At 48.1% G+C, this 23,346-nt stretch overlaps 1 protein-coding gene and 1 pseudogene across 2 annotated transcripts in view; one reads left to right on the forward strand and one right to left on the reverse strand.

Annotated features, from left to right (window-relative positions):
• The window catches only part of SH2B3 (SH2B adaptor protein 3), a 79,401-nt gene extending 73,050 nt beyond the window's left edge, over nucleotides 1–6,351 (reverse strand). Inside the window, exon 1 of the mRNA XM_079987688.1 lies at nucleotides 5,121–6,351. Within this exon, the coding sequence (XP_079843814.1) occupies nucleotides 5,121–5,951 (831 nt within the window). The 5' untranslated portion in view covers nucleotides 5,952–6,351. The remainder of the gene's footprint in view (nucleotides 1–5,120) is intronic.
• An 8,909-nt stretch (nucleotides 6,352–15,260) lies between these two features.
• Nucleotides 15,261–16,866, forward strand: LOC307223309 (protein FAM53C pseudogene; annotated as a pseudogene). The gene has a single exon. The product of its transcript is annotated as a protein FAM53C pseudogene (transcript).
• The last annotated feature ends 6,480 nt before the right edge of the window (nucleotides 16,867–23,346 follow it).

Below are 23,346 nucleotides of genomic sequence, written 5' to 3' on the forward strand. Positions count from 1 at the left end.
TTGTCCTAAGGAGCTACAGATTCTAGCAAGTGATCCGGAAAACCAAAAAACAAGCTAAACTTGGGGGTGGGTGGGTGTTTACACACGCACGGAAGATACATCATTTCAGCAAAATAACTACCAAACCCTTAATCTGAATTAATCTGGTTTCTGACAGACACCTAAATATATATAATGATGGGGCTCATCGGCTCTCAACTAGCAGGCTATTCTCCAAAGCAGAGGGCATCCTCTGCCCTCTAAAAGGGCTTGCATATTGTTGCCTCTTAAATCTAAACCATGGGTAGGCAAACTAAGGCCCGGGGGCCGGATACGGCTCAATCACCTTCTAAATCCGGCCCACGGATGGTCCTGGAATCAGCGTGTTTTTACATGAGTTGAATTTTCCTTTTATTTAAAATGCATCTCTAGGTTATTTGTGGGGCCTGCCTGGTGTTTTTACATGAGTAGAATGTGTGCTTTTATTGAAAATGCATCTCTGGGTTATTTGTGGGGCATAGGAATTCGTTCATTTTTTTCTTCAAAATATAGTCCGGCCCCCCATATGGTCTGAGGGATTGTGGACAGGCCCACGGCTGGAAAAGGTTGCTGACCCCTGGTCCAAACTAATAAACAAGGTCCAGACCAGGGGTAGGCAAACTAAGGCCCGGGGGCCGGATCCAGCCCAATCGCCTTCTAAATCTGGCCTGTGGACAGTCCAGGAATCAGCGTGTTTTTACATGAGTAGAAAGTGTGCTTTTATTGAAAATGCATCTCTGGGTTATTTGTGGGGCATAGGAATTTGTTCATTTTTTTCTTCGGCCCACCACAAGGTCTGAGGAAGGGTGGACCGGCCCATGACTTTAAAAGTTTGCTGACCCCTGTATAATACAGTTAAAGCACATTGTGTTTGTTGGGTTGGAGAGGGTCACAAGGTGACTTAAAAGAGCCTTAACAAGAGTAGCATTGGGTGTAAGAGGAATAGTGATAACGGGGGAGAGATTTGGATCACCCTGAACCAAAAACACAGCCATCCTTCAAAATCTGCACTTCTCAGAATTTTTTAGTGCAATTCTCTGGCCAAATTTATATATACTAAGGGGAAGATTGCCTAACACCATCCGTAGCAATGAAATAACACCAAAATGCATTATGATAGGCGGGGCGAAATTACATTTTAAAATGTTGCTTATTAGGAACGATTCACAATAAACAGCTGGTGAATTTTCATGACAACTTCTAAAGAGAAAAATCGCAACAACAAAAAAGAACAGTTGGAAATCAAAACTGACGGATTTGCCACCTGTGGCTGGAGAATTTCACTACGTGCAGCTTATTGGGGGGCGGGGGGGGGGGGTGAGGAGATACATTCATTCTCTGTCCTGCAGCCTGAAAGGCATAGCAAGGCAGCTGGCCATCTTTTACACCAGAGCAGACTAGCAGAGGCCAAAGGATCACACCAACCAATTCTTCTTTTTCCACATACACTCGGAACACAGACTGTCAAGAATCTCTCAGTGGATTCAAGGGGAAACACAGGAAATGACTGACAACTGAAGCCCTTTTTTTGTTTCTGTTTTTCAGAGATGGGTCAAATGCAAACTAATGGCTTGGACTAATTCCGCAAAAGCACATCCATTAGTATTGCACGTAGAAAAGAGAAGCCTAACATTCTCAGCTTTAATTTACGTAGTTTGTGGGTTTTTTGGGTTTTTTTTCAAGTTTCTAGTCATTGAAGAGGAAGGGTTGCTGAAACCTTATTTGGCAGTGGGGCAGGGAAGATTTATGGGGTGTGTGTGTTCATGATTGTGTCTAGGACCAAAGGGCCCCAGTGGGGAGGGGGGGGCTACATGAAGGAACTGGGAACACCCATTTGAGAGCCTGCAATTTTGCTGACATTGCATGTGAAATATATTGGTTGTATTCATTTATTCTGTCCATTTATATAGCCTGACTTTTAAAAACGTTGCTTTTGTCCAAATGTGCGCCATCCCCCCCACCACCACATCTCGCATCTCAGTTCTTCACAACTATCAAGACCTGTAAGATTTCTCCTGCCACACATGCGGTTAAGAGTTACCAACTTTTCGCCTTTTATACATGCAGAAATCTAGCAGACGAAAGGTTTTCCAGGCACGGAGAGAAAAAGTTAAGAGAGGAAAAGTGTCTCTGTGTTTTGTGTTCTATTTTAGCTGCCCAATCAAAGAGGCAGAGGTTCCCTGGCCCAAACTGGCAACCCTCAAAGCAGCAGCACATTTTGCATCGAGGTGCACGGAGGCCACCCCATGCCAGGCAGCAGGGAGACAGGACCCCCCCCCCAACTTAGGGGTGGCAGGTCCAAATACCGACCGGCTTGTTAAATCAAATTACCTGGTCAGGGGGAGGTGAGTCTCCAATATTTCACTTTTGGATTTTCAATTAAAACCCTTCCCTGGAAAGGCTAATGTCTGAATGACAACTGGTCTGGGGAAAGTATTGGGTGGATGCCCTGATCGGATTTTATCTGGACTGAACAGACTGGGCAGTGGGAAGATTTTAGGATTTTGCAGAAACATCAGTCTGTGAAGCGATGCTGCGAACCTACGGACTTAAAAATCACACAGAAACATACTGTTTTGAGCTATCTCACTTGCCGGAACAACTCAGAGGCTGCGGAAAATACAGTGGTACCTAGGGTTAAGTACTTAATTCGTTCCAGAGGTCCGTTCTTAACCTGAAACTGTTCTTAACCCTGAAGCACCACTTTAGCTAATGGGGCCTCCTGCTGCTGCTGCGCCGCCGGAGCACGATTTCTGTTCTCATCCTGAAGCAAAGTTCCTAACCTGAGGTAATATTTCTGGGTTAGCGGAGTCTGTAACCTGAAGCGTATGTAATCCGAGGTACCACTGTAATGAGGATTAACATCAGAATGGCTTATGGGAGCTATCGGGAATGATTATGAAAAGCAGTAGACGTATGAGGTGATCAGATCCCCCCCCCGACCTCAGAACATGGGGAAGTCCCCCCGAAAATTTTTATAATTTGGCATAATATTTGGTCTGTTGGGTTATTGAATAATATGCATAATTTGGAATATATGATGTGGTTTGACTGGATTGTTAAAATGGAAAATTAATAAGTATTATTTAAAAAAATAATAATAGGGGTGGCAGGTTCATATATTTAAAAGGGGTGTGGGTCTGGGAAAGGTCTCCCACGCACAAGATCGTACATTCAATTGGTCCAAAATGCAGCGACTGGGTTGCTTTCAGATCTCATAGAACTCTTCTTGTAAAATAGCTGCACTGATTGCCGGTTTGTTTGCTGGCCCAATTCAAGGTGCCCACATCGGTGTTTAAAGCCCTCGGTGACTCAGGCCCCAAATACCTGAAAGACCACCTACGGTTACCAGACGTCCCCATTTCCCGGGGACAGTCCCCGGATTTACAAACCAGTCCCCATACAAAATCCATTGAAGTTAAAGTGCGTCCCCATATTCACAGAAAAAAATCTGGTAACCTTGCTACAGACCCTCTCAGGTACCCAGATAAACCACCCTTTTGGGTAGTTCCATCTCCCTCAGAATTTCAGGGTTGCTGGGTGGCCCAGGGAGAGAGGGCATTCCCTGTGGCAGCCCCTAAATTGTGGGGCTCCCTCCCCACAGAGCTGCGCCTGTCTGGCACCTTCATTGTACAGCATTCATTTCGGTGAATGCTGAAGATTCACTTCTCAACCCTGGCTTTTGGCGCTTGAGATGTGGTTATTTCTAGAACCCACCGTAATTCTGGGATTTTAAGTTCCTTCAAACGGTTATGCCTTGCATCTTGCAGTTATTCTTATAGATCGTGGTTTGGTAATTATTATTAAGAGTGAATTTCTGTTTATCATTTGCTGATGTTTTTCGAGAGTTAATCTTATTGTGTGCTATTATATGCCAATAGATTATTGACTATTACAGTGGTACCTCGGGTTAAGTACTTAATTCGTTCCGGAGGTCCGTTCTTAACCTGAAACTGTTCTTAACCTGAGGTACCACTTTAGCTAATGGGGCCTCCTGCTGCCGCCACACCGCTGGAGCCCGATTTCTGTTCTTATCCTGAAGCAAAGTTCTTAACCTGAAGCACTATTTCTGGGTTAGCGGAGTGTGTAACTTGAAGTGTATGTAACCTGAAGCGTATGTAACCCGAGATACCACTGTATTCCATTTAATATAAGTTGTCCCACTTAAAAGTTACATTTTATTACGACTTTTATTATAACGTGTGTGTTCTTTGTTGTATATTTTGTTGTTTGTGCGCAGCAATACAGAAAGGCAGTATACAAATTAAAAGTGAAATGAAATGTTCTAGTTGTTGTAACCACCCCAAAATCTTGGGGTGAATTGGGGGGGGGGGATAATAAATGCTCCTACACTAATGATAACAATAATAAGCATTGAGGGAGGCAAGATGGCAGATCACAGCCATTCCCCAATGTATGCAGGAGAGCAGGGAAAAGTAGTTGCAAAAATCCTGCACTCTTCACATCTAAACCCAGCTGTCAGAAATCCAACAGGGGCTAATTGGTTAAGAAGGGTTGCTGAATAATTGTTTAAAATAAAGGATGCAAAAAGGGGAAGGTATGGGGAAGTCCGGGAAAAGAGGTTTATGGAAATAAGGTAAAGAAAACATGATTTTTTGTGTTTGTTTTTATGTTGTTTTTTGTGTTTGTTAAAAATTTGGAAATTAATAAAAAAAATTATTTAAAAAAAAAAACAGAAATCCAACAGGGGCAGCTTTCCCATCAGGACTCATTTCCATGCTGCCTGCTGGCTAAAACGGCAGCTCAGCTCAGCCTGCCCACCCCTTCATATCCTGAGCTCACACTTTCTCAGTACTAAGGAATGGGCACTCTGTCCATGCTCAGGGGCACTCTTTTTTTGTACTACAGCACAGGGGGAAACCCCAGTTTTTTTTTGGGGGGGGGGGAAGGCCTCGTGTTTTGTCCCCAAGCAATCAACTTTGAATAAAAGATGCCCTTTTTATGGGGCGGGGGGATAGTCCTCAAGCAAGTACTGTAAACCCCAATTCGAAGTATTTCCCGGAGCAGAGGCGCGCTAGGTGAGCGGTCTGCTCCGAGGGAAGAAAAAAGGGGGAGCGGCAGAAAGTTGGGGGTCCCCTTACCTGTAGGAGAAGCCGGCGCTCGTCCCGTGGCCCATGGTGCGCCTTGCCCGGCGCCCGTCCGCCCACAGCCCTCGCCGGGGCGGCAGCAGCAGCAGCAGCGAGGAGAGTCCGCCTCGTCGAGAGAGAGAGATACAAGGCGGTGGCGAAGGGACCGAGCTCGCCTCGCCCCCTCCAGGCGCCCGGGCGGCGGTGGCGACGCCTTTTTCGGGCAGTTATGTAAAAGGCAGCCCGGGTCCGGGAAGGAAGGAGGAGGAGCCGCCCCTCGGGGGCCGCGGGAGAGCCGGGCGGGCCGCGCGCTCGGGCGGCGAAAGGCTCCTCGGGGCGCGTCGTCGGAGGGAGAAGTTGGCGCTCGGGCGCGCACCGAGAAGCGCCCGGGCGCGCCGGGAAACTTTCTAGCGCCCGGTTTCGGTCCTGGAGAGCGGAAGGCGGCCGGGGTTGTGTAAGCGGGAGGGCCGCCGAGCCGCCGCTCCGCCGCCCCGCATCTTTCCCACCCTCGGAGGCGGCTCTTCGCCTGGCCAGGAAAGGGCGCGCAGGGGCGGAGAGCAAAGCGCGGAGAGGCGGCCGAGAGCGCACAGGAGTTGGAGAGGTCGCAGGGCTCCCCGCGCGCCCCTGCTCGCCGGCGCCGTCGGGGGAAAGGGCTGCTCTCTTGCCTACCCAAGGCTCCGGGTTCAAGTCCCCGAAGAACCGCTGCCGGCCCGTGTCGGTAGTACTAGTCTGGATGGGCTCTGTATGAGGCAGCGCCTTGTTGGAGGAAGGGCGCAGTGGCAGAGCAGCAGCAGAAGGCTCGGGTTCCCTCGTCAGCATATGAAAACCCGAAGTGCTGCTGCCCATCCGTGTCGGCAATACCAGTCTGGGTGGACTTCGTATAAAGCAGCTTCTTGTTAGGGAAAGGGCCGAGCAGCTGCTTTGCTTTCAGAAAGCTCGGATCCAGTCCCCCCCAAAGTACTGCTGCCAGCCGGTGTTGACAAAACTGGCCTGTATGAGGCAGCTTGTTGTTAGGGAAAGGGCTGCATAGGGCAGCAGCTTTGCTTGCAGAAGGCTCTGGGTTCTGTCCTTAGCACCTGAAATCCTGCAGAATGCTGCCAGTCAGTGTCAGCAATACTAATCTGGGCGGACCAGCAGCTTGAAGCAGGATAAGGCAGCTGCTTTTTTTCCCCGTTCAAAATATTTTAACTGAAATTTTAACAGACATAAAAGAGATGTGCAACACACAACGTGAATAAAAACCTTTTGTCACATCAACCAAGGGAAGAGTTATTTGCGAGCGACCTTTACTTTTTCTGGCTGGGAGTCCAGGAGAGAGGGGCCCGGAGGGGGGGGGGAGAGTGAGAGGGTAAAATAAGGAGATAGAGAAGGAAAATTCAGTCCAGTTCTACCACATTAAGAAAGTATCCCCTCCAGAATGAAGCATCACCTCTAGGACAGCACAAGCTTTGCTGTTTGTTTATAAAGTCGGTGAAAGGTTGCCAAATTACTAAAAACTGGCCTTTTTTGGTTGTGCTTCACATCAGCCGAGCCAGCCGAGCCAGTTTTTCGTACAGGGTGGTGCACCAAACTCTACGAAGCCACTTGTCGAAAGTCACCCAGAGTTGCTGGGGAAACCTAGTCAGATGGGCAGGATAAAAATATTATTTTTATCAATTTATTATTACTTGTGGTATGACAGTGTGGTTTGCATCTTTCCAATGAGTTGCTAATTCTGATCCAGCAGCTGCCTGGAGCAACACTGATTGAGTTTTTATGTTAACAATTGCCAATAAAGTAAGGTTACCAGATTTTTTTTCAATGAATCCGGGGACACTTTTCAGCTTCAATGGATTTGTATGGGGACTGATTTGTAAATCCGGGGACTGTCCCTGGGAAATGGGGACGTCTGGCAACCTTACAATAATGCTATCATGGGACCTGAAATCATCACCCATCATCATCATCACTTTTAATTTGTATACCGCCTTTCTATCTTACGATACTCAAGGCGGTTTACAAGCTGAAGAAACAAAGAATAGTAACATTCAACAATCATTAGAATAGTATAGAATAATAATAATGTTGTTGTTGTTGTTGTCGTTTAGTTGTGTCCGACTCTTCGTGACCCCCTGGACCAGAGCACACCAGGCACTCCTGTCTTCCACTGCCTCCCGCAGTTTGGTCAAACTCGAGAACACTGTCCAACCATCTCGTCCTCTGTCGTCCCCTTCTCCTTGTGCCCTCCATCTTTCCCAACATCAGGGTCTTTTCCAGGGAGTCTTCTCTTCTCATGAGGTGGCCGAAGTATGGGAGCCTCAGCTTCAGGATCTGTCCTTCCAGTGAGCACTCAGGGCTGATTTCCTTAAGAATGGATAGGTTTCATCTTCTTGCAGTCCATGGGACTCTCAAGAGTCTCCTCCAGCACCATAATTCAAAAGCATCAATTATTTGGCGATCAGCCTTCTTTATGGTCCAGCTCTCACTTCCATACATCACTACTGTGAAAACCATAGCTTTAACTATACGGACCTTTGTAGGCAAGGTGATGTCTCTGCTTTTAGACAATCCTAAGATAGATGGAACAACAGCAGCCTAACTCCAGGTAAGGTGGTTTCCTAGGTTCCTAACCAGATGTACCGACCCGCAACTTAGGACAGTCTGAAAAAGGGTTTGGACAAATTCACGGAGGAAGCCATGGGGGTGGGGGGGAGACAACGGTTGCCTCTGAGGTTGTTGAGGCGCATGAGCAGGAATGGGATTCTGTGCTCAGGCCATGCTTGGAGGTTACTGAGACTAGATGGGGCCTTTGCAAAGTCTGCTCTGATGTTCTCCTGGAACTGGCACCCTCCAGCCCACTGCCAGCCAGAGCCTGGGGCTTGGAAGTCTCTCACATCTGCTAACAGAGATGATGATGATGATGGTAATAAACCATTTTTATCTATATCCTGCCCTCCCCGGCCGAAGTCGGGCTCAGGGCCGCTAATATCAGATATATAACATTAGTATAAAATCAAACAATAAATTACCTCCTAAAAACAGGTCAAATCAAATTAAAGTCTAATTCAGGGGTCAGCAAACCTTTTCAGCAGGGGGCCGGTCCACTGTCCCTCAGACCTTGTGTGGGGCCAGACTATATTTTTTTTTTGGGGGGGGAGGGAATGAACGAATTCCTATGCCCCACAAATAACCCAGAGATGCATTATCAATAAAAGCACACATTCTACTCATGTAAAAACACCAGGCAGGCCCCACAAATAACCCAGAGATGCATTTTAAATAAAAAGGCACATTCTACTCATGTAAAAACACGCTGATTCCTGGACCATCTGCGAGCCGGATTGAGAAGGCAATTGGTCCAGATCCGGCCCCCGGGCCTTAGTTTGCATAAAAAGGTAAAGGGACCCCTGACCATTAGGTCCAGTCACGGACGACTCTGGGGTTGCGGCGCTCATCTCGCTTTATTGGCCAAGGGAGCTGGCGTACAGCTTCTGGGTCATGTGGCCAGCATGACTAAGCCGCTGCTGGCGAACCAGAGCAGCGCACGGAAACGCTGTTTACCTTCCCGCCGGAGTGGTACCTATTTATCTACTTGCACTTTGATGTGCTTTTGAACTGCTAGGTGGGCAGGAGCTGGGATAGAGCAACGGGAGCTCACCCCATTGCAGGGATTCGAACCGCCGACCTTCTGATCGGCAAGTCCTAGGCTCTGTGGTTTAACCCACAGCACCACCCGTGTCCTTAGTTTGCCAACCCCTCGTCTAATTAGATGGCTTTCCGCAGGGTTAGGGTTGGGAACAGTAAGTGCTCATCGGCCCAACTGTTTACGCTGATCTTATATGAATGGGCCTGTGAGAATGCTGAGAGGCCTCTTTCATATTAGTTCTTATACAAAAAGAAAAGGGGAGTCAGGCTGAGCCCTGACCACAGGCCAGGTGGAACAGCTCCATCTTGCAGGCCCTGCGGAAAGATGTCAAATCCCGCAGGGCCCTGATCTCTTGTGACAGAGTGTTCCACCAAGCCGGGGCCAAGGCCGAAAAGGCCCTGGCCCTGGCCAAGGGCAGCCTAATCTCTCTGAGGCCCGGGATCTCCAAGGTGTTTTTGTTTGAAGACTGTAAGTTCCTCCATGGGGCGTACCAGGAGAGGCGGTCCCGTAGGTACGAGGGTCCTAGGCCATATAGGGCTTTAAAGGTTAAAACCAGCACCTTAAACCTGATCCTGTACTCCACTGGGAGCCAGTGCAGCTGGTATAGCACTGGATGAATTATATCATTTTTCTGTTCCAGAGCAAGCGATGTGCAGGAGAGAAATGGTGTTTATGTGTGTGTGTGTGTGCATGGCTGGAATTGTAGATAAATTGAATTAGGCAGTGCTTTTTTCCTTTAAAAAGTGTTTAGGGGTACTCTCGTTTTGACTCGAGAAAACCACCATTTTATAGTTCAAATCGGGGAAAGTAAATAGACAAAAGTAGAAATATTCCCAAAATGTTTAGGGGTATGCGTACCCCCAGAAAAAAAGAACCGGAATTAGGATTCTCTTCCCTAGCTTGACAAAAACCTTGGCTTATTGTGCAGCCAGCGCCTCTTGCAGGTCAAATATCCAAAATCTTCCCCATGGAATCAGAATTGTATAATTGCTAGGGGAGGGGACAGTAGCTCTGCTGTGGGACATGGGCTCCTTCTGGGATCAACTGTCCTCCTTTGGCCCCCACCCTGCATTCAGCTCTTCACCTGTGGCTTCTAGAAGCCGTCAGCATGCAACAGACAGTGGCCACACCTGGAGAACGGCTTCGGCAAGCCGGCTAAACCAGGTGAGGGGAGCGGATGGGTTTCAAATCCTCGGTGAGTTAGGAACTACCCTTGCCACTGAAGACAGACTCCAGGGAATTGACCGAAGGTCAATAATTTTCTGCATGCGCTGGAGAGGAAAGTGAGGGGCCGGTGGGGCTCATTAACCTGGGAAGTCTAGGAGAAGGAAACTCTGAAAACCTCAGAAATAAATAAATTAAGGTCTTAATTTAAGGGACACAGGTGCCGTTGTGGGTTAAACCACAGAGCCTAGGGCTTGCTGATCAGAAGGTCGGCGGTTCGAATCCCTGCGACGGGGTGAGCTCCCGTTGCTCGGTCCCTGCTCCTGCCCACCTAGCAGTTCGAAAGCACGTCAAAGTGCAAGTAGATAAATAGGCGGGAAGGTAAACGGTGTTTGCGTGCGCTGCTCTGGTTCGCCAGAAGCAGCTTAGTCATGCTGGCCACATGACCCGGAAGCTGTATGGCGGCTCCCTCGGCCAATAAAGCAAGATGAGCGCCACAACCCCAGAGTTGGCCATGACTGGACATAATGGTCAGGGGTCCTTTTACCTTTACTTATGTATATAATAAAGGTCCATAAATGTACCAAGCAAACACATACATAGATATATAGGCCACATGTCTGAAGCTGCACAGGAGAGCAGCAACGGAGCCATTTTGACTCCCAGGCTGACCAGGTGTTTTCTCTGCAAGGGCAAATGGAGGAGCCTCCCCATCGTCTTTTCCTTCACAAATCCTGTCTTAAGGGTATGTCTGTGTATGAACAGGGTGAGCCTGTGATCTGGCTCAGGAACTAAGTATTTATCTTTACAAAAGACTGGCCAGGCTCCCCAGGGGATCCAATCAAGTAAGCATTAATAGGTAACCTTCCAGACAGTGTGAGATTTTGACCAGCTTCGGCCCATTAGAAGCTGATACAGGCTCGTCTTATCTTGAGCCCAAGCAGAGTAGTCCACACAGCAGAAGGATAAGCAGTATGTGCCACATTCTTAACTTTATTTCCACTCTATGCTGAGAGAATACAAACATGCATCTTGCCTCTGTGAGAGCAGAGAAGCAACCGTCTCTCTAACAAAGAAACCGAGAGAAGAGTGAAAAACAGGAAACCAGTGTACGTCACATCCAGTCTCCCATTCCCATGGGAATCCAACAGTAACTTGGACTGTGGAATGCAAAACAATGTCTTGTGACTGCAGTTGCTGCTCAGTGAGGGAAATAGAAACCAACAGACAGGAGGTAAACAATGCACTCAGATTTCTGCTGTAGACCGCCCTTTCTGTGATGTAGGTATGATGTATCGGGGGGTGGGTGGGCTTGGGCTACACCCCTTCTGTGATGTAGGTATGATGTTTCTGGGGGTGGTCTTGGGCTCCAAGGTGGGCAATTTAAAATATCTATATAAGGGCGGACCAGGGGACGCAGGTGGCGCTGTGGGTTAAAGCCTCAGCGCCTAGGACTTGCCGATCGAAAGGTCGGCGGTTCGAATCCCTGCGGCGGGGTGCGCTCCCGCTGCTTGGTCCCAGCGCCTGCCAACCTAGCAGTTCGAAAGCACCTCCGGGTGCAAGTAGATAAATAGGGACCGCTTACCAGCGGGAAGGTAAACGGCGTTTCCGTGTGCGGCTCTGGCTCGCCAGAGCAGCTATGTCACGCTGGCCACGTGACCCGGAAGTGTCTCCGGACAGCGCTGGCCCCTGGCCTCTTAAGTGAGATGGGCGCACAACCCCAGAGTCTGTCAAGACTGGCCCGTACGGGCAGGGGTACCTTTACCTTACCTATATAAGGGCGGACACACCTTGGTTCTGGGTCCTCCTCCTTTTGTTTGTTTTTTCCTCCGACCGATGGAGAACCTACAAAGGACTCTATGAGGGCTCTTGTGTCCCCCATAAGGGATTAAGGGCAGATTTTCGTTTATTACACCTTCATTGCCTTGCAGATGTTGTAAACAAAAATCTGCTCCCCCCCCCCCTTATGGGGTATCCAAGAGCCCATATAGAGTCCTTACGTAGGTTCCCTATTGGTAGGAGAAAATAACAGAGACCAACCAGAGAATATTGAGAAGCAAAGCAGCTAGTAAGCCTGATCTTTATTGATCTGTTGCAACAGGGTGCTCCTCTCACACGCAGGAAAGGAGGAGGAACCCAGAACCAAAGGTTTGTCCGCCCTTATATAGACATTTTAAATTGCCCGCCTTGGAGTCCAAGACTGCCCCCCCAGATACATCATACCTACATCACAGAAAGGGCGACAGCAGAAATCTGAGTGCATTGTTTACCTCCTGTCTGTCAGGTTATCTGTTAATGCTTACTTGATTGGATATGCTGGGGAGTCCGGCCAGTCTTTTGTAATGATAAATACTTAGTTCCTGAGCCAGGTCACAGGCTCACACCCTATTGATATCTTAAATGTGCCCTTAAGACAGAATTTGTGAGGAAAGAGATAATGGGGAGGTTTCCCACTTTGACCTTGCAAAGAAATATTTAAGGTCAATTTGTTCAGGACTTTTTTTCTGTGGGGATTCAGACATGTGGCTTATATGTACGTGTTTGCTTGGTACATTTATGAAGATTTATTACATATCTAAGACCTTAAAATTCTTATAACACAGATACACTCGTTCATGAGAAAGGCTTCAGGAGCAAACCCCAAGGAAAAATCTCTACCTGCTGCCTTGTGGACATCTTTGGGAGAAGAAAGAGAAAAACCTTTCTCTGTCTGATTTCTCCAGGCCAGGCAGCACCGTTATCCCCCTCGATCGCAGACACCTGGAAGAGATTATCCACATTTACCTTTCCAGGCACATGGCCACGTTGTAAAGGCCTGTGTCCAAATCAGAGAATTGTAGAGTTGGAAGGGACCGCAAGGGTCATCTAGTCCAACCCCTGAAGTGCAAACACTGAGTGGTGGGTGTGTTTTTTTGGTCCAGAGCTTTCCCCACAAAAACTCACTCTTTAGCGTTCAACCAGGCAGAGGGCCTTCTCGGTAGTGGCGCCCACCCTGGAACGGCCTCCCGTCAGATGTCAAGGAAATAAACAACCACCTGACATTTAGAAGATGTCTGAAGGCAGCAATGTATTGGGAAATTTCTAATGTCTGATGTTTTATAATTCTTTATGTGTGCTGTAAGCTGCCCAGAGCGGCTGGGAAAATCCAGCCAGATCGGTTGGGTATAATAATAATAATAATAATAATAATAATACAGTCATAGGTAAAGGTAAAGGGACCCCTGACCATTAGGTCCAGTCGTGGCCAACTCTGGGGTTGCAGCGCTCATCTCGCTTTATTGGCCAAGGGAGCCAGCATACAGCTTCCAGGTCATGCGGCCAGCATGATTAAGCCGCTTCTGGCAAACCAGAGCAGCGCACGGAAACATCGTTTACCTTCCCGCCGGAGTGGTACCTATTTATCTACTTGCACTTTGACATGCTTTCAAACTGCTAGGTTGGCAGGAGCAGGGACCGAGCAATGGGAGCTCACCCCGTCGCGCGGATTCGAACCACCAACCTTCTGATTGGCAAGTCCTAGGCTATGTGGTTTAACCCACAGCGCCACCCACATCCCTAATACAGTCATACCTTGGGTTAAATGTGCTTCGGGTTGAGCGTTTTCAGGTTATGCTCCACAACGACCCGGAAGTAACGGAATGCGTTACTTCCGGGTTTTGCCGCTCGCGCATGCGCAGACGCTCAAAATGACATCACGTGCATGCGCCGAAGCGGTGCATTCTACTCAGGATGCGAACAGGGCTCCATAACGGATCCTGTTCACATCCAGAGGTACCACTGTAATTGTCATCATCATCATCAGAGCAAACATCAATTCAGGTTTTTCACTTGCATTTGTTCCAATTCAGCTTTAAACAGCAGGTTTTTGCAGGGAAAACTGTGGACTAAAAAAAAAAAGGGGGGGAGGGTGGTCAGACATGGAGCTTTCAAGTGCAGAGTGTACCTGGAAAGAGTGGGAGAAAGGACAAGCCCTTGCTCTCTTTTTCTCAAAACTGAAAAGTCCCAAACAATGCAGCCTGGCTTTCTTTCGCCATGGGGAGTCGCTCCACCCCTTGATCATTTTGGTTACTCAGCAAGGGACGGTCAAGGGGCCCTTCCCCCCTCCCCGGCCCAGTGGGAAGAGCAGGGGCGAGAGTCTGCAGCAACATTGCAGCCAGCAGGAAGAGCAAACCTCAGGCCTTCTCCATGCATTAGGCACAACCTAAAAATAACTCAAAATTCCAAGGAAAACAGCTGCCATTCCAACTCCTGTGTTTCAAGAACAAGAGGCCACCGTGACCCCCCCAGAGAAAGAGGAGCTGTGCAAAAAAGGTTGCTTTCATTGTGTGCTGCTTTTTTTGTTGTTTTTTTGGGCATTTCCCCTCTCTTTTTTAATCTCACCCACTCCTTTCTTAAGAAGTGAGAATTTGCAAGGGCAGGTTTACAGTTTGCAGCGTTCGTATGTTGTCTTTAGAGCGAAGTGAGCGTAAAGCATTTGCGTACATGTAAATAATAATTTATGCGGGTGGCGCTGTGGGTTAAACCACAGAGCCTAGGACTTGCTGATCAGAAGGTTGGCGGTTCGAATCCCTGCGACAGGGTGAGCACCAGTTTTTCAGTCCCTGCTCCTGCCCACTTAGCAGTTCGAAAGCAAGTCAAAGTGCAAGTAGATAAATAGGTACCACTCCGGCAGGAAGGTAAACGGCGTTTCCGTGCGCTGCTCTGGTTTGCCAGAAGCGGCTCAGTCATGCTGGCCACATGACCTGGAAGCTCTGCCAGCTCCCTCGGCCAATAAAGCAAGATGAGCACCGCAACCCCAGAGTTGGCCATGACTGGACCTAACGGTCAGGGGTTCCTTTACCTTTAAATAATAATGACTAAAATAAGAAGTTACGCCAGAAACCCTACCAACCACCAACTACATACAGAGTTTGTAAATAAACAAAGCTCAAGCGCCACCTGGTGGCCGCCACCATGATTGCTCTGAGCCAACGGAAACCATCAGAAAATGTACCACAAATACAGAGGGGCCCGTAATTTACGTTCACAACTTTATGCAGGTGGGGAAAAATAAATAAGTAAACAGAGAACGGGGCAAACATTAGAATACAAACTCATTTGCAGAAAAACGTATGCACTTCGTTTCAATAATGCACAATTATGCCTTACTTATTGTTTATAGTTTTAGCTTAATCAAATTATAAAATCCAATAAAAATATTAAAAATAAATCGATCAATGCACAAAGCAATCCCCAACAGCAGCAGTAGAAATATCATGCAGAAAAAGTCAGCCCGGATAGCACAGTTGGTTAAGAGTGTGTTAAGAGTTAAGAGACCAAAAGTTCATCGAAGATTGGGGAAGGATCCACTCCCGACCGAAGGGGGAGCAGAGGCTCCTGGCGGGGTGGTGGTGGTGGGGCTGGGAGCCCTGTCCGCCGGGTTGGGGGCGGCAGCTGGACCAGGGAGGGCCGGTGGATGCTGGCGTGTCGGGGGAGCCCAGGAACGAGGTCTCCCCCCACACACGGCGGGTGGGTGGTCTCGGGGCTGTTCAGAATCGGGGGTGGGGGGCGCGAGAGAGAAAGGGGGGCGCACAACTGCCTGGCTGTGGGCCCCGCGAGGAGGTGCTGGAGCCGCCGCCTTTGCCGCCGCCTTCAGCTGGCGCGGGTTCCTTAGTATGAGATGGAGTATGGCTAGCATGTATGAAGACAACAACTTAGCAGATGTGATGGTGATGCTTGAATGCGGCTGGACTTGCTGAGGGAGGCGAAAGGGTGGCAGGTGGCAGGAGCTGGAGTCTCTCAAGGGTTCTGGTGCCTGGCCTCTGTAAGAAGCCATGATCACCTTGATAACTGAACAGCTACAGAAACAAAGCCTGGAGGAATTGAAATGCACATCCTTCAGAAACAGCCTGAGGGAACTTCATGGAGGGACCTAGCTCCCTGTCCAAAGATCCGTCTTCAGGGCAGCACAGGTCTTTACCAACACTCCAGGTGGAGCCTTCCCCTGCAGCCCCCCTGCAGCTCAGACAACCGTCCTCAGAACAGCCTCACATCCCAAACACTGGCCACCAACTCAGTAGTCTCAGAAAAGGCTTCTGTGCCCCCCACCAAAAGACACTGCCGTTCACTATCAGTGCCTGAAGACCTCTCCCGTTGGCCGGCTGTCTGGAGGCCCCTGGGCTCCAAAGTCTGGACGCACGTCAAACGCCGGGACAACAGTGGAGGGGACACTTTGGCAGTACAAGCCCAGAACCTGGCCCAGGGAGCCAACAGACCTTGCTTCAACCCTGCCCCCAGTGCCTCCCACCAGTGTGTTCAAGATGGTGCTGGTGGTAGCGGCAGCGGCGGCAGTAGGAGCCCCCCTTTCTTCAGCCTGGCCCTATCCCGAGAATCGCCAGCAAGCACATCATGGGAGACTGGAGAGACTTTGCAGCCCTACCCTCTGCACCTGTCAGATTCCTTCCCTCCCCGCGAAGCTCCACCACATCCACTCCAGAGTTGCTTCGACACCAGCACAGCCTCCCTCGCAGCCGCTCACAACCATGTGACTTGGACACCAGGAAATCTGGTCTCAAGCGGCGCCACAATGAGGATGTGAGGTGGCATAGGCCCTCGCTTGATTTCTACAAGATGAACCAGAAACCATTTGCAGGAGGCGTCTGTCAGCTGGACAAATCTGAAGAAGGTGGCTATTCATCATGGCTCTTGGGCTGCAGCCCACAAGCACCTTCAGCTCCATGTAGTCCCCTCAGCAACTGTGTCCAGGTTCTTAGTGAAAGTGAGGAAGAGGAGGAGGAGGAAGAGGAAGCAGCAGTACAAGCGGCACGGCGACTAAATTGGAATTTAGCAAGCAAAAGGACACTCTTCCAACCAGACTTTAGCGATCTGGATCTAACTTTGATTGAGGAGAACTAGGGGTTGGATGTCTCCACAAGAAACTGACTCTGGGATCAGCCACAAAGGGAGGCTGCACTCCTTGATGAGGGAAGTGGGGTGGGTAAAAATAATAATAATAATAAAAAAAAGATCGAAGATTGGGGAAAATTTTCAGATGATTTGAAATGTATATGTGATGAGCAAACAACGTTAGTGGGATTTCAAGAAGCTCTGTGAATGACTGAGGAATATTGTGTTGAAGAAAAATAAGAGGGTGAAGGTATGTAAACTGCAATATAAAAATTAGGAAATGTGTAACTGAAAAATTGAATAATGGATGATTGTTAGAGAGGCTGAAGGAAGTTCAAAAGAGAAAATATGTGATAAATTTAGATTGGATATTATAAATGTATGTTGGAAAATTAACAAAAATTATTTATACAAATTGGAAAAAAAAGAAAAGAAATATCGTGCAGAAAAAGTCAGCCCGGATAGCACAGTTGGTTAAGAGTGTGGTGCTGACAATGTCAAGGTTGCAGGTTTGATCCCCATCTGGGACAGCTGAATATTCCTGCATAGGGTCCCTTCCAGCTCTATGATTCTATGAAGTCACAGGAAATGACATCATCATTGTAGTTCATCAACAGCCTGGGAGCAAAAGGTGTGTTTTTCCCGGAACCAAAATGAGGGGACCTTACTTATGTTTAGCGTTGATCCAAAAGTTTATGCAACTGCCACCATATCACTCCTAATACCATTACTAGGGGCTGTGCCCCTGCTCATTCTGCCCACCAACTCCACTGCCATCCCCCCCCCACATTAACCCTCTAGAGCTTCCCCTTCTCACCTCATGCAACTACTAAGCTTGATTTTCACCTTTCCAACCCCATTCCTTCAGAGAAATCCAGGACTGTGGTGCAGCACTACCAAACATCCAATGGGGGCTGTGTGACGACAACCTTACATTTTTATGGATATAGGAAGAAAACTCAGAGATGCAACCAAGGGCAGTTCAAGACATTTTGCTTCCACATACAGAAGCTAACCTGATAGACGGCTGAATCTTCAAAGCTGATGATGGGATCACATACTGTACCAAATCCAAAAGCAGCAGACTATCTCAGTGGGGCTGAAGGAGGCATCTCTGTCTCCAAATAAACTCAGTGTTGCTTCCCACCCATCTGCCATCTGAGGTTGCCATTTAGCCTAATAGTTGGGCTGGGCCTGCATACAGCTGCAAAGGCTGATCATGTTGGAGCCCACATTTGTTTGCTTTAAAAAACAAAACAAAATAAGAAATAAGACGGCAAATAACAAATAACAAACTAAATATCGATGTATGTAATTTTTATTTCTTAATTATATTTAGTGGTAGTATGGCTGTATTTTTTTTTGTAACATAAAACCATTCAATAAAAATTATTTTAAAAACAAAACAAAACAAAACAAAACCAGTCACCTGCAAAAGCTTTTTCAAAGTTTAAGTCCCCCCCCCCTTTTTTTTTTTTACCTCTCTGTTGAAAAAAGGCTCTCAGGCACTCCCTGTTCTCAGGCTAACAATCTAGACATGACACAGGAAGAAAAGGGATTAGGAGGCTGGAGGAAAAATGTAAGCACAAGCACTGTTTTTTAGTTACGGATGTTATGTAATGGCCAGCTGGAATGGAAAGCGTTTGAGCCCAAAGTTGCTGCACTTTCAGCAGCACTGACCGAGATGGCCTGCAGATGCATCTCTCTCTCTCTCTCTCTCTCTGCTTTCTATAGTTATGAAATGTGTCTGTAGATTTCTGCCGGTTGCATGCAAAGGGGTTCAACAGACTGTGTCCGATTGTGAGTTGCTGGAGGGGCCTGTGGCGTTCATCAGTTGTATCTCCCTTAGTAGTGTCGCAGGAACCCCCCCCCCCCAATCATTCAGTTTGTACAAACTCCACACACACACACACACACACACACTCACACACAACATATGCTACGCTTCTGTTATAAATTCATAGAAAATCAACCACACATCGGATCTGCACCGTTCCACTTTTATTTTACTCCATGAAGGAAGGACTACAAAATGGGGAAGGTTTGATACAGGGCAGCCATAATCCCTTGAGCATACCAGCACATACACAGGAGCCCTGCCCTGTTGCTATGCCAACCCTGATGGTCCTAGACAGAAGACCATCAAGGTCACAAAGAACTTGCATATAGGAGTGGATTCAGCACTGACTGGAACAAAAGACAATGATCAGCTCTTCCCTCTGGGGGCAGGAAACTGCAAACTCCCCTTTGTCACCTGGAAAGTACTCATGGGGAGGGGGAAAGGGGGAACCAGCCAGGTGACAGGACACTCAGATTACCACAACTCCTCCCTCAACCCCTCCTTTTTTGTGATGTAGTTGTGATGTAGTTTTAGGGGTGTAGTTTGGGGGATTAATAAAAGTTGGGGTCTTCTTTTGTTCTGGGCTTCTATTTTGTTTCACCTGGTGGGAGGTGGGAGTCCTGTCGCAACAGTCTTCAATAAAGACCAAGCCTACTGGCTGCTGTTTTGCTCTGGTATTCCTGGCTGGTGTCCTTGGTTTTTTGTCCAAGGGAGCCCTCGGATTTCTCCGTTAACAGTAGTCTCTCGGCCTCCACAGATATCTCACCTGACTCGCTGCTAGTGTCAGCCTCTGACACCAGCTCTGTCCTGTCCTCGAGTGAGGCCAGCGGCGTAGCGTGGGTTGTCAGCACCCGGGGCAAGGCAAGTAATTTGCGCCCCCTAACCCGGGGCAAGGCAAGTAATTTGCGCCTCCTAACCCGGGGCAAGGCAAATAATTTGCGCCCCCTATCCCGGGGCAAGGCAAGTAACTTGCGCCCCCTAACCCGGGGCAAGGCAAATAATTTGCGCCCCTAACCCCTAACCTGCCGCCGCTGCCAGCTTCTTCTTGCTGCTGCCTGGGCTGGGGTATTTACGGTAAGGTAGCCACGGCGGCGGCAGCGGGTCCGTGTCAGGTGATCTGAGGCGAGTTGCCGCTGGCGCTGCTGCCCAAACGACGCTGCTTGCCCGGAGGAGGAGGGCAGAGAGGCGAGGAAAATGCAACATGGCCCAGCAGTTGCAGGGCTGTGAGGAGGGGCTGCCTGGCGCGCCCTCCGCGGCCCTGACGCGCGGGGACCGCGGCGAGCGCTGAGAGCCGCTGCCTGCCTGACGCCTTCAGCCCAGACGCGCACACAGCTCGTCGGTTCTGCGAGACATGGGGCTCTGCTACAGCCTGCGCCCGAGGCTCTTCGGCAACTCCGGAGGCGGCGAGCGCCCCCCCGATGTTACGCCCAGTGCGGCCGGCCCCCCCTGCACCCCCCACGCTACGCCACTGAGTGAGGCCAGGGCTCCAGGCAGCCAGAATACTTTATGATAAGCTGTATGGGGCTCAAACAAGCCAATTCATTCCCTCCACTCGCATTTTCCAATTTCCTTTTCCAAATGGTATTCAATATCCTGTGATTCCTGGTGATTACTGACTCATTTCCCACACGTTGCCCTTTTCCACCTGGCCCGACAAGCTCCACTTCTCCTTGCCTCCCCAACAACTTTGTTTATTTTAAAAAAAGCATTTCTGTACAGCCGTAGCACAAACTGTTAGGACTGTGTGCAATGCTGAAAGCACAAAACTAAAACAGTACAGTTAATCATTATACTGGCTGGCAACACCTGCAAAGACTGCTGACATTTTTTTTTAAAAGGTCTCCCACAGCCTGGAACCAGCAACACAAAATGCCCAACTTCCAGTTGAGTTCTGTTGGGCTTCCGTGACCTGGCTGACCCTCCTCTGGATAATCTCAGTGGTCAAGCAGGGATATAAAAGCTCAGGTGGCCCTTAAGGTATCTCAGGCTCAAACTGTGCAGGGCGTTGCATGCTGGCCCAAGGGCCTTGAGACTGGCTTGGCACTAGATGGGCAGCCAGCGAGCGCAGATGCTTCAGCAATGGAGTCCCATTGGTTACAGTTTCACCAATTAAATGATGTTTTCAAGACAGATGAAAAGAAAGGTTTTAGTTGTGAAATACAGTGGTACCTCAGGTTAAGTACTTAATTCGTTCCGGAGGTCCGTTCTTATCATAGAATCATAGAGTTGGAAGAGACCACAAGGGCCATCGAGTCCAACCCCCTGCCAAGCAGGAAACACCATCAGAGCACTCCTGACATATGGTTGTCAAGCCTCTGCTTAAAGACCTCCAAAGAAGGAGACTCCACCACACTCCTTGGCAGCAAATTCCACTGTCGAACAGCTCTTACTGTCAGGAAGTTCTTCCTAATGTTTAGGTGGAATCTTCTTTCTTGTAGTTTGGAGCCATTGCTCCGTGTCCGCTTCTCTGGAGCAGCAGAAAACAACCTTTCTCCCTCCTCTACGTGACATCCTTTTATATATTTGAACATGGCTATCATATCACCCCTTAACCTCCTCTTCTCCAGGCTAAACATGCCCAGCTCCCTTAGCCTGAAACTGTTCTTAGCCTGAAGCACCACTTTAGCTAATGGGGCCTCCTGCTGCCACTGCGCCACCGGAGCACGATTTCTGTTCTCATCCTGAAGCAAAGTTCTTAACCCGAGGTACTATTTATGGGTTAGTGGAGTCTGTAACCTGAAGCATATGTAACCTGAAGCGTATGTAACCTGAGGTACCACTGTATCAATATTTCAAAAAGATCTGTTAGAAAATAATGTTAAATTACTGTCCAGAATGTACAGCTTGCTTTTAGAGTGGCATACAAAAGATGAACAGCTCAAGTCTGTAATGATACACCAGACAAAGGACCTGGGAAATAATATTCAAATAGTAGATTGGGAAAGGCTATGGGAGACAGATTTGAAATTTACGGCATTGAAAGAAAATTATATGGAAATGATGTACCGGTGGTATTTAACCCCTACCAAGTTGGCAAAAATGTATAGGACAGCTACAAATACATGTTGGAAATGTAAAGAAAAAGAAGGTACCTTTTATCATATGTGGGAGACTTGTAAGGTAATAAAAGCTATATGGGAGATGATACAGTACAATGAAATGAAGAAAATGTTTAAAATAACTTCTGTTAAGGAACTAGAAGCTTTTCTATTTGGAATTACAGGTACAGTGGTACCTCGGGTTACATACGCTTCAGGTTACATACACTTCAGGTTACAGACTCCGCTAACCCAGAAATTGTGCTTCAGGTTAAGAACTTTGCTTCAGGATGAGAACAGAAATTGTGCTTCTGCAGTGCAGCGGCAGACCCCATTAGCTGAAGTGGTGCTTCAGGTTAAGAACAGTTTCAGGTTAAGAACGGTCCTCCGGAATGATTAAGTACTTAACCCGAGGTACCACTGTACTGATATCCCAAAGGAACAGAAGAGACTTTCTTATGTATGGAACAACAGCCGCCAGGATGTTATTAGCTCAGAGATGGAAAGAAGAGAATGTCCCTACCAGAGAGGAATGGCAAACCAAGCCGAGATGGTAAAACTGACTGGAAAACTCAGAAACCAAGAGGATAAAAACTTTATAAAAGAATGGGGAAAATTTGTAAGTTATTTAGGAGACCACTGTAAGCAGATGGAAACATTAGCAGGATTTTGATCTCACTTGTAGTTCAATAATTACCATGGATAATATGGTTTGATATAAAAATTGGTGTATAAAAGAATATGCAGTATTAAATGTTTAAAATGGGACCCCATGGAGGGGATGGGGGGAAACCTTGAGATTTGGAGGAATCTCTTTACACAAATATACTTTTTGATTCTTTTGGCCCCCAGGGGTGATAGGATGCTAGAAACAAAGGATAAAAAAGAAAAAAAAAACACCACCTAAACAACAAAACAGATCCCAAATGAGCCAGCTGGACCATCACAAACAAGATCCATCAATTTTAAAAATGAAAGGAACATCCTGTCTTAATATTCAACCTCCTACAAGAGACAGCGAGGACTCCATTTCTGCGGAAGAACAAGCCTTAATAAACCGTTTCTGGTCACTGCAGCCCTCAGCCCAATTAATGAATTCAGCGTTGCTGCTGTAATGCATTGTATTTTAATTGGGAAGGGGGGCACCCCCCCGAAGGTGGCATTTAAGCCCGCACAAATATATTGCTGTTGTTGGCATTTGCCTGTCTCGAGAGACAATGGAGTGAAGTTTAACCACTGTCTTGTTGTTGTTTAGTTGTGTCCGACTCTTCGTGACCCCCTGGACCAGAGCATGCCAGGCACTTCTGTCTTCCACTGCCTCCCGCAGTTTGGTCAAACTCATGCTGGTAGCCTCAAGAACACCGTCCAACCATCTCGTCCTCTGTCGTCCCCTTCTCCTTGTGCCCTCCATCTTTCCCAACATCAAGGTCTTTTCCAGGGAGTATTCTCTTCTCCTGAGGTGGCCAAAGTATTGGAGCCTCAGCTTCACGATCTGTCCTTCCAGTGAGCACCCAGGGCTGATTTCCTTCAGAATGGAGAGGTTTGATCTTCTTGCAGTCCATGGGACTCTCAAGAGTCTCCTCCAGCACCAGAATTCAAAAGCATCAATTCTTTGGCGATCAGCCTTCTTTATGGTCCAGCTCTCACTTCCATACATCACTACTGGGAAAACCAGGGCTTTAACCAGAA

This window comes from Podarcis cretensis (assembly GCF_951804945.1).
Source record: "Podarcis cretensis genome assembly, chromosome: 8".
Classification (NCBI taxonomy): domain Eukaryota; kingdom Metazoa; phylum Chordata; class Lepidosauria; order Squamata; family Lacertidae; genus Podarcis; species Podarcis cretensis.